Genomic DNA, 11,779 nt, shown 5'->3' with positions numbered 1-11,779 from the left:
CAGTAGGAGACTGAGAATGTATCCTTAATTGGCCTCTCTAAAATTATCCCCAGTGTATAGGTGAGGAAAGGGCAATGGATAGGAAAGTTGGATAACATAGACCGAGTGCAAGCAGGTGATCGATGGTTGGCATGGACTCGGCCGCTTGAGAAACTTACAACCCAATGGTATGGACATTGAATCCTTCATTTCCAAACCTACAATTAGCTTTTCTTTGCAGTTTGTTCAGACCAGTGCCTGTCAGCCCGGTGCTGATGCTGGTGATGAAGGGCTGGGCTGTTGCCAGGCGACCACCGCTCCTAGCAACCGTTCCTCCCCTCACCAGCGCCCCCCCTGTCGGGCTCAAAGGCAACCCGGAAGGTATCTTCGTTCTCTTCCGGCGTGTAGTGGAAAATGGCGACGGACACGCAGGTCTGTGCTGGCAGCAGTAAAGTTGAATTGATCACCTTCGGACTGGTGACCGGTCTGGCGCAAGGCGAGGGGCTGAGTTAGCAAAGGGGTTGAGAGACGGATGAGCGAGAGAGAGGGTGTAACCCGGCGGGTTGGGGGAGGGGGCGTGAGCGAGACGTACACAGTTGGGGAATGGGCCTGAGAGAGACTTGGGTTGGGGCGACGGGCCAAAATCTCCAAGACTGAGTGGCTGAATCTATTGAACGTGAACCCACAGGGTCCAGGGTGATTTCTTGGCTGAGAAAGATTGGCAGGAGATCGTAGTCAGGTAGTTTAATGCATTGATTGAGTGATGGGGTGGAGTGGGGCAGAGGAAAGCTGTGACATGTACTCTGCAGATCCGAGAGAGTGTGTGTGTGAGAGAGAGAGAGAGGGACACGCACACACATAAAATGTATCGATAGAGTGAAGAGAAATGATAATGGAGAAAACGGTACATGCTGGTCAAGGATGTGAAAATAGATGCTGAGACACTCAGGATGAGTTGAAACTAAAAATGAGCAGATAACAATCTTTATTTTATAAGAAAATAACTGCTGGTACAAATCGAAGGTATTTATTCACAAAATGCTGGAGTAACTCAGCAGGTCAGGCAGCATCTCAGGAGAGAAGGAATGGGCGACGTTTCGGGTCGAGACCTTTCTTCAGACTGAATTCAGACAATCTTTATTTTTGTTCACATGGTAAATCCCAGTCCCTGTTTAAGCTTTAGTGGATGTACCCACTATGAACATACAACATGGAATAGTACAACACAGAACATGCCCTTTGGCCTGCAATGTGTGCCAAACATGATTGCAGGGTAGATTAAATTCCTCTACTTGGATGTGATCCATGTTCCTCCATTCCCTACACATCCATGTGCCTTATTTAAAAGCTGATTAAAAGCCACTATTGTATCTGCGTCACCTACCACTCTCTGGGAAAAAAACAAAACTTGCCCTTCACATCCGTTAAATGTTGCCCCTCTCACCAGAGAGCTATGCCATCTAGTCTGACATTTATCCACCTTGGAGGGAAAAAAAAGGTTCTGATGCTCCTGTCTCTCCCTCTCATAAATTTATATGTATCAATCTGATTGATGCTCCAGAGAAAACAATCCAAGTTTGTCCAAACTCTGCTTGTAACTCATACCCTCTAATCCAGTTAACCCTTCTGTAAATTGTAGAGTGTGTGCTGTTTGTGAGATTGGTAGAACACAGTCCTCTTGAGAATACATTGATTTATCTATTTGTTATGTGGTTTCTTGTTACACTGAAGGACATTTTAGTCTTTTTGATAAAGCTGAAGATTTGGTTTCACGAAGGGTGTTTGTGCCTTAAGGTTAAGTCAGAGTTTGGCCATCTCTACTTGATTGTATGTAACAAATGAAAGTTGGAGTTTGGAAGGTAAATGGAATAGTGCCAAAAAATTACTGTTGGAAGTACACTTTGTCCCTTTATTTTCTGCTTCTCTTGGAGGTCTCTTGGGTTCACTGCCATCAATTTCTTCATATATCATCCAAATGATTATTCAGTGTGGGTGAGGCTAAAGTATATGCCGATCCTGGGAAGGGTTGATATGTGGTAAATATTCACTTCCAATAATAGATTAGAAGTGAACTGTGGTGTACCTTCTTTTCCTCCTTCCTCTGCCCTGAGTCAGTACACTCCAACGCTTTTGCTTCTGCTGCTGGGTCAGCCTATGGCATTTATTAATCACCTCTATTATTGTTTTATCCAATTGGGCTTTTAAAGGATTCCGTTTGAATTGTGTATAATTCACATTTTCAAATATTGCTAAATTATTATTTCTGTAACTTTTAATAGGAAAAATATTGTATTCAGCAATATTGACTCAACACTCCATAGTTTCAGTTAAGATGTACGTAAATTTAATTCCCTATCTTTCATTGGAATATCATGAGAGAACAACATGATTCTGGAAAAGGAAAGGTGCAATTTATGGAGGTTTGGGGGATTCCTAATGGTTGGAATTGGTGCTGATTTATGAATATTTAGTTTGAGTCAGTGGATCCTATCCTGGCAGATAGGAAGCAGCATGTGAGGCTGGGAAAGCACATCTCGGACCCACAGACCCTCCGCATAGGAGCACCACAAGGCTGCGTACTCTCCCCTCTCTTTTACTCTCTTTACAACAATGACTGCACCTCCACGGACTCCTCTGTCAAGCTCCTCAAATTTGCGGATGACAACCCTGATTGGATTGTTCCAGGATGGGGAGGAATCTGCCTACAGACGGGAAGTGACATAGCTGGCGTCCTGGTGCCATCGCAACAACCTGGAGCTCAATGCTCTTAAGACAGTGGAACTAATTGTAGACTTTCGAAGAGCTCCCCCTCCCCTCCCCCCACTCACCATCAACAACACCACAGGCACATCTGTGGAGTCATTTAAGTTCCTTGGAACCATCATCTCCAGGGACCTTAAATGGGGGGCCACCATCGACTTCACAGTCGAAAAGGCCCAACAGAGGATGTACTTCCTGCGGCCACGGAGGAAACACAATCTGCCACAGGCAATGATGGTCCAATTCTATACTGCTATCATTTAGTCCGTCCTCGCCTTCTCCATCATGGTCTGGTTTAGTTCAGCCACCAAGCACGACATCCAGAGGCTGCAACGGATTGTTCGTTGGCTGCAACGTTCACCCCATTGATGAACTGTACACTGCAAGGGCCAGGAAGCGAGCGGGCAAGATCATCTCTGACCCCTCTCACCTTGGCAACAAAATCTTTGAAGCAGTTCCCTCTGGAAGGTGATTCCGGACTGTTAAAGCAGCCACAGCCAGACATAAAAACAGCTTTTTTCCCCACGAGTAGCAGTGCTACTCAATAACCAAAGTCTGTAGTCTCTTTTTTGCTCTGGTTTATTTTTACCCACATGTTTAGACTGTAATGTTGTATCCTTATTTTTTTGATGTGTTTATGCTTTGTTCTTAATTGTTAACTGTATGTGTTGTCATTTGTGAGCGGAGCACCAAGGCACATTCTTTGTATATGCACGTACTTGGCCAATAAACTTATTCATTCAGACCAACATCAGGCCTTGACCCATTTGGTAATGCTAAATTCAATTTGTTCATTGTTGTAATAACACTTTAATAGATGACTTTAGAACAGGAGAAAAGTTAACCCCTCGAGTCTGTTCTGCTCTTCTGTCAGACCATGGGACATCTGTGACTTAGCTCTATTTATCTTGATCTTCCTCCCATTCTTTTAATAAAAATGGAGCTAACATGTCATTTGCAGATTCAAGAAAGAAGGGATGAACACATGGAATGAAGCACTTATTGATGTTACCATTTTCCTTTCTTTTGCTTTCTCAAGCCAATTCTGGGACCGTAATAAGCTTTTCTCAAAACATAATTTGCAATTGGCCACTATGGGCTACTTCTGACTAGTGTTGGATGGAAAAGTGAGGTGTTGTTTTAAAAGAAGTGTGAAGCAGCAGAGAGAGAAAAGAATGGGTGCGACTAAGTGGGTTAAAAGATTGAAATGTATAACTGTGTCATACTAATAATATACAATTAGTGCTACCCTAACGCAGTAGTTGCATTCCTAAGAAACCTTGTGGTATGGGAAATGCTGCAAAAACAATTGTGTCAATGGCAAAAAGGGAATTAGGGGCTAGTGTGTTTCAGGCTCACAATAAAAAAGGAATTTCCCCTGCAGGATATTCAAGTCAATTTTGTTGCTGCAAGCTAAAAATACTGAAGGAAGTATGTTACATTGTTTAACAGAGGACCATGGCATGTCAATTCAGTGGTCACTGTGGTAAAACTGACATAATGTACAGTAAACCCTCGTTGTAATGGACCTCTTCATAATCGATTTGGGTTATAACTGAACTACCGACAGCTGCTCGTGCCACCTCCCCTGCCACTTACAGCACCCATTGCCAAGTCTGCTCTGCCATTCAATCATGACAGGTCTATCTCTCCTTCCTAACCCCATTCTTCTGCCTTCTCCCCATAACCTCTGAAACCTGTACTAATCAAAAATCTATCTCTCTGCCTTAAAGATATCCACTGACTTGGCCTCTACAGCCTTCTGTGGCAAAGAATTCCACAAATTCACCACCCTCTGGCTAAAGAAATTTCTCCTCATCTCCATCCAGATAGAACATCCTTTAATTCTGAGGCTATGACTGCTAGACCTAGACTGTCCCACTAGTGGAAACATTCTCTCCACATCCACTATATCCAAACCTTTCACTATGCTGTATGTTTCTTCTAAACTCCAGCGAGTACAGGCCCAGTGCCGACAAACGCTCATCATAGGTTAACCTACTCATTCCTGGAATCATTCTTCTAAACCTTCTCTGGACCTTCTCCAGAACCAGCACATCCTCAGATATGGTGCCCAAAATTGCTCACAATATTCCAAATAGGGCCTTACCAGCCAGCATTACATCCCTGTTTTTGTATAGAATCCCTCTTGAAATTCTCCCTGTGACTGCGGGGTTTTCTCTGAGTGCTCCGGTTTGCTCCCACATCTCAAAGACGTCTTGGTTTGTAGGTTAATTTATCTCTGTATAATTGCCCTTAATGTATAGGGAGTGGATGGGACAGTGAGATAACGTAAAACTTGTGTGAATGGGTAATCAATAGTTGCCGTGGACCATCATGTATCGTTAAACTAAAGCAAACTGAACCATTATTATTGGAAAATATTTGTTTTCTTTTGCACAATGAATTATGACCTGAAATTCTGGCTGAATTATGGTAAAAAAACAGTTGTAGGAAATGTAACGACCTGAAGGGAAGAAAATTACTGGCTTTTGGCAATGAGAAGGGAAGTGGGAATGATTGAAAAAGATATAGCTGGTGCAGGTATGATGAGATGATTGGTCTCCAACTGTGAAAACAATGAAAATTGTAGGTCTTTGTTCAAGGATAAATTGTTTAGTAATTATAGCATGAGCAACTGCATTTAAAAATGTACTCGCTGTTCATAAAATAGCACGTTTCCTTCAAGTGCTTTCGTTATGAAAGGACCTAGAAGTTGCTCCATTAAAACATTGTTTAAGAGATTACAAAATGAGAACTGTGTGATTAATTTTCAGGTTTCAGACACTCTTAGGAGGTTTGCTGCAAGAGTCACTACCGCCAGTGTAAAAGAGAGGCAGCAGATACTCTCTGATTTGGGGAGTGGTGTCAATGGAAAAGGTAGGTAATTGCTGAACCACATCTTCTCCTGGGGTCCGCAAACAGACACGTGTTATTTTTATTTGGGTGAAGTGTAGATCCTAATTTGAAATTGTATACATAAATGCCTTGTTGGAGAGACAGTAGGATTTGAGTAGACTGCCCACACATGGGGCAGGTGTACCAGTCCCATGACTGCAATTTATCTGCTGGCCAGGATGCAACACTGAGCCTCCCAGCTCTATACTGAGCAGTTGCAGCCCCTCCACACGGAGCCTTGGGTGTTTATTGCTGGATTGGTGTTGGTCTCTAGACTGATCACGCAGTTAGTGATGCATTCTCTCCAGGTAAGGGTACAATGATGTCTTTCAGTGCGGATCCTGTGAAATAAGTGAGGTACCATTGTAGCCAGTAAGATAAAGTAAACTGCAAAAGGATGCACGATAAAGTAAACTGCAAAAGGATATATATTGGAGAACAATCTCCAATACAGAAACAGTGGAATGAGACAGTGGTTAAATCAACAGGTTAGAGTGCAATGACGGATGTTCTTTTTTATGACAGCAAGACTGTTATAAGGTGACAGAAAGCAAGCATCATGAGTCCAAGTAGTACATTTGATGTAGAAACGTATGAGTTTATTGATATAGGTGAAGGCAATTCTAGTGGGGAGTCCATAAACCAGATGCAGTTTGTTACTGATCTTTTTTGTCCTTTCAGATCTGCCTGATGGTGCTGTGAAAGGCCTGTGCAAACTTTTCTGCTTAACACTTCATCGTTATAGGTTGGTTACAGAGGTTTTGGCTTAAATGATGTATTCACATGTGTAACTGCTATAGCAGCAGCTGCTGTATGTCACTAAATCTGAGATTGCTATTGGTTTTATTTTATAGTTTCTCTTGATACAGTTTTTCTTGGGTATTTTATAATGCTGCAATCCAACTGAAGGTACCTATTTCTATCTTTGGGTGAGAACATGGAATATAGCACAGGAACAAGCTCTTAAGCTCAAAGTCTGTGCTGAGCATGATGCCAAGACTAACTCTTATCAGCCCGCATATAATCCTTATCTCTCCAACATATCCATGTGGCTATCCAAAAGTGTCTTAAATGCCACTATCATATCTGCCTCCACCATCATCCCTGGTAAAAGGTACTCACCACCCACTGTTTATTTAAAAAACAAAATTTGCCCCAAGCATCTCCTTTAAATTTTGCCCATTCTCACCATAAAACTATTGTCTAGTTTTTGACATTTATGCACTAGTAAAACTATCTATCATTTCAGTGCCTCTAATAATATTATATTATATTATATTTCAGTGCCTCTAATAATATTATATACTATTATATATACCTGTTGCATCGGATGCTCCAGAGAAAACAATCCAAATTGAAGAAGGGTATCAACCCGAAACGTCACCCATTCCTTCTCTCCTGAGATGCTGCCTGCCCCGCTGAGTTACTCTAGCATTTTGTGTCTACCAAATTTGTCCAACCTCCTCTTGTAAATGTACTCCATCCAGTATAGGCAGCATGGTGGTGAATTGCTTCTGCACCCTCTCCAATGCTTCCACATTCTTCTTGTAATGTGGCGACCAGCCGTGCACAAAAGACTCCAAATGTGCCCTAACCAAAGATGTTACTGCTACTACATGACTTTGCAACCTTGAAAGCCAATGGTCTGACCGATGAAGCTGAGCATGCTGTGCGCCTTGTTCACCACCCTTTCCATTTGTGTTGCCATTTTGGGTAGCTATGCACTTGTACCGTTTGATCCCTCTGAACCTCAATGCTCCTCAAGGTCCTTTTCATTGACTGCGTAACTTTCCTTTTATAGTTGAATTCCCAAAATGCAGCACCTCATATTTGTCTAGATTAATGTCCATCTGTTACAATAGACAATAGGTGCAGGAGTAGGCCATTCAGCTTTTCGAGCCAGCACCGCCATTCAATGCAATCATGGCTGATCACTCTCAATCAGTACCCCGTTCCTGCCTTCTCCCCATACCCCCTCACTCCGCTATCCTTAAGAGCTCTATCCAGCTCTCTCTTGAAAGCATCCAACGAACTGGCCTCCACTGCCTTCTGAGGCAGAGAATTCCACACCTTCACCACTCTCTGACTGAAAAAGTTATTTCTCATCTCCGTTCTAAATGGCCTACCCCTTATTCTTAAACTGTGGCCCCTTGTTCTGGACTCCCCACCATTGGGAACATGTTTCCTGCCTCTAATGTGTCCAATCCCCTAATTATCTTATATGTTTCAATAAGATTCCCCCTCATCCTTCTCTGCTAAATTTCCAACTTACCTGTTGTATCCTTTGACAACCTTCCTCATTATCCACAGCCATTTTTGTGTCGCCTGTAAAGTTGCTAATCAAACCACATACATTTTCATTCATTTTGTCAATTTAATTTCTCCAGTCCTCCATCTCTTAATAGATTTTTCCTTTTGTTACTTCAGCCGTGCCTTGCACCATTCCATGTACCTTGAAACTTGTTTTCCCTTTAATGTTTCTCCACAACTGTTGCCTGACCACTGCATTTTTCCAGCATTTTCTCTCTTTATTTCACTTTAATTTACATTTCCTTCTTGGTCCTTCCATTGTTAATGTCACAATCCCTCACTCTGGTTAGGGTTAAGTTGAGGAACAGTTGCTTATTGGGTTCATTTCAGTTTCAGATATCTTGTTTCCCTCGCCACTTTTATCAGTTGGGGCTTTTAGCAACTTAATACAAAAAGATGTTCAAACCCAAACTGATAACAGTCAAATATAAGTAATGGCAGAGGTGATTATTGTCCCAGTGTATAGAATGTAGTACTACAGCGTTATGGTGCTACAACTCCAGAGAAAGGGCAGATACAAATTGTGTGATGGCCACAATGTGGTAGGTTTTGAGATTGGGCTACACTCTTGGCTTATGAGAAGTCTATTCAGTAGTGTGATAACAGTGAGGAAGAGGAGTCTGCATCTGGTGGTACATTCTTTCAAGTATGTGTAACTTCTGTTCGATAGGAGAGGCGAGAAGCGGGAATGGCCAGAGTGTAAGTGGTCCTTGATTATGTTGGGTGTTTTTCTGAGGCATTGAGGAGAGGCTGATTTGTGTGATGGACTGGGCTGCGTCCACAACTCTGCAATTTCTTGCGGACTTGGGCGGAGCTGTTGCCAAATCAAGTTGCGATGCATCCTAATAGGGTGCTTTCTGCACTGCATCAATAGAAACTGGTAAGAGCTGTTAGAGATGTGCCAAATATACCTAATCTCCTGAGAGAGTAGGGGTGTTGGTGTGCTTAGTGGTACTGCAATTATCAAGAATTTGGTATTAGTTTATTATTATCACTTATATCAAGACACGGTGAAAATCATTCTTATTATTTGGCAGAGATACAACGTCCCAAAGAGCTCTTCGGGCAGTTATTGAGCAGCTGGCTGAAAGTCATCCTGAGACGACGACAAAACACCTGGTGCAGTGTCTGCAGTCGACAGGAATCACCTGCAAGAATGGACATCCAAGGTTTGAAAGCACAACAAAGACATTAAACTTGGATGTGACGCCAAGTCCAGTTGCTTGGATCTAAGCTCAATGGTTTATGTTTGTCAAACACTTTACTGGGGCAGTGGTAGGATATTGACAACTTATTTAGGCATTATTGTCTGAAAGGATAGCCTAAGCTCTAAATGCCTATGTTTGTGGTTATCTGTTCTTTGGGTGCTTCGGCATACTTTTACTGAAACTGGGATATCCCTGACATCTATCAGGAAGGTGATGGGATATAGTAATCTTTCCCAGTTTAGTCATCTTACTGCTAGTCTTCAGAGCAGAAGTAATGGGAACATTATTTTGCCTCGGGGACCAAAGAAACAGATCCGAAAATTTGAAATAATAGAATAGAATCTTGAATGCCTACGGGTGTGGGGGTAGGATTGTTGAAAGCATGGATGATATTTTCCCCACAGTGCAGGGGTTAAATGGGTTTCAATCTCTTTGAGCAATTGCAAGTTTACACAAATACTTGAAGGTGAGACACTTTAATGTAACTGACTCCTGAACTCTCGCTCTCTATCACAGTAAGAGCAATGCGTCAGCAGCATCCCTTGCTCTCAATTGGACATTATTGTTGGTCAAGACAGTCTTCAAGGCACCCGAGAAACAAGCAACAGAGATGTGGAAAAAGATGGTGAGTAGATGGGAAAGTAAAATTATTGCTGTTTCTGTGTGGGGACTGAGACAAACAATGGTCTGGGTTAAATGTCTAAAAGAGTCTGTCATAGAAGTGACGCTTATGGGACTGTTACACGTTTTGCTTGTAAGAAAGTAACTAGGTCTGGGTAAGTAAAATAGGACATGTAGTAATTTAATATTGCTCACTTTGTTGCTCACTTCACCTTTGGGGTAGTACTGGAATAAAAAGTTTGCAGAACAGCAAAACCCACAATTAAATACAACAATTTTAGATGGAAAAAAAAAGAATCAAATTAAAACAAGGGGCAAGGCCACATCTATGAAGAGAATGAGGTGGGGGGGGGGGGGAGGGAGGGAGGGAGGGAGGAGGGAATGGATGATTGCTTGAAATGGGTCACCCATTGTAGAACAGCTCCATTTGGTTTGCAGAGCTGACCCAGAACTTCTAGTCACCTGTCACTTTAATTCCCCATCCCATTACCACTCTGAGGACTCCTACATTTGCTTCGACAATTCTCAATATACGTTTGAGGAGCAGCACCTCATCTTCCATTCCAGTCCTCGAGACTTAATATTGAATTCATCCATTTCAGATAACCACTCTTTACCCATCTCTCCTCACAGATGCCAGTTTTTAATTAATTTATTACCTTGACAACTTTGGTCAGGTAATCTCTCTGTTCTTTCCACCTCTCCCCATCTCTACAACTTAAACACACGGTTTCTCACCTTTACATTTCTAATGAGGGTCCTTGCCTCATTTCTAATGAGGATCCTTGACTCTTTGTCTCCTCTCCGATGCTGTGCAGTTTAATTTTATTTTTGATTTCCTGCATCTGCAGTTTTCTTTCCCTCCATGTTAAAGTACCCAAATTGTGATAAGATTTATTTTATTAATGAAATGCACTAAAATCTGCCGGTGTTGTGAGTTATAAGTTTTGAAATTCAAAGGGCATTATATATTTGGCTTTGCCAAATTGCTGTGTGCTGTGCTTTTTGACAGGTCGAGGTGCAGTGCCTGCTTTTAGCAGAGGTCCTGGGCGGTGGGAACAAGCACACAGTGAATGGAGTTCTCAAAAAGTTCAGGCATCTATGGAAAGAGGTAAGAAAGAGGAGAATTTCCAGGGTCTATAGGATGGAACTTTCCCTGGGCCATGATGTTGTATTGTTGTTTTGCAGTGAGGTGGTAGAGATATGCTGCTGCAAAATGGATGAAAGGATGGCTGAGAAAGTGGAGGATAAGGAACCAAAGGCCATGTGACTATTTTCTGTGTGGCAGTATTTGGATATGTGATATCTAGTACTACTTTTCCATAAGCTGATAACTCTAGGCACTGTTTAAATGCTATGCTCCTGATCACATTTGCTAAATTGCTGAGATGTCACAATGATACATTGTAAAGACTCAAGCTGATCAGACTTGCTTATTTGAGGGTGCTGTAAATGTTTACTACATTCTTCCTTCCTATGATTGTAGCAATGGGGATAGATGTTAATAAATACATGAAGTGGGAAGTTTCAATGCAATGGTTTTCAGTTGGAAAAATAGAAGAATTGTAAATTTGACCACAGATTGTCTCAATGTTTTGCAATATTATGTAAGAAACATGGTTTAATCTTTTTGTGCAGATATTGTTCTTGAGCATCATGCAACTTGTCAATCATGGTACTGATTGTGGATGATCAGCCATGATCACGGTGATTGGCGTTGCTGGCTTGAAGGGCCAAATGGCCTACTCCTGCACCTATTGTCTATTGTCATTACTAAAGGAGGAACCACTTTGTCTTAAATTTTGCTTCATCTACTTTCACGTAGAACTCTGAGCTCGCACAGCAATATCTGGCAACAACTGTGAGCCTAGAACAAAACCAATTACATTTACCTATGCTGGGAGTACTGGTTCAGTACTGTACAGACGAGAAAGACATTGCAACCATCAACAAACATAAGGTATGTAACCCAGCCATAAGGGGCACTTGACTTTGCAATTTTG

The 11,779-nt window shown here is 42.0% G+C and overlaps 1 protein-coding gene across 1 annotated transcript in view; it reads left to right on the top strand.

Annotated features, from left to right (window-relative positions):
• The first annotated feature begins 330 nt into the window (after positions 1-330).
• Positions 331-11,779, top strand: part of gcn1 (GCN1 activator of EIF2AK4) — an 86,006-nt gene continuing 74,557 nt past the window's right edge. Inside the window, exons 1-7 of the mRNA XM_078421264.1 lie at positions 331-411; positions 5,517-5,619; positions 6,319-6,382; positions 8,985-9,116; positions 9,672-9,780; positions 10,789-10,887; positions 11,602-11,736. Coding sequence (XP_078277390.1) covers positions 394-411; positions 5,517-5,619; positions 6,319-6,382; positions 8,985-9,116; positions 9,672-9,780; positions 10,789-10,887; positions 11,602-11,736 — 660 coding nt within the window. The 5' untranslated portion in view covers positions 331-393. The remainder of the gene's footprint in view (positions 412-5,516; positions 5,620-6,318; positions 6,383-8,984; positions 9,117-9,671; positions 9,781-10,788; positions 10,888-11,601; positions 11,737-11,779) is intronic.

This window comes from Rhinoraja longicauda, chromosome 25, assembly GCF_053455715.1.
Source record: "Rhinoraja longicauda isolate Sanriku21f chromosome 25, sRhiLon1.1, whole genome shotgun sequence".
In the NCBI taxonomy this organism is placed as follows: Eukaryota; Metazoa; Chordata; class Chondrichthyes; order Rajiformes; family Arhynchobatidae; genus Rhinoraja; species Rhinoraja longicauda.
Note: the sequence above shows the minus strand (reverse complement) of the source record. Positions and strands in the feature narration are given on the sequence as shown.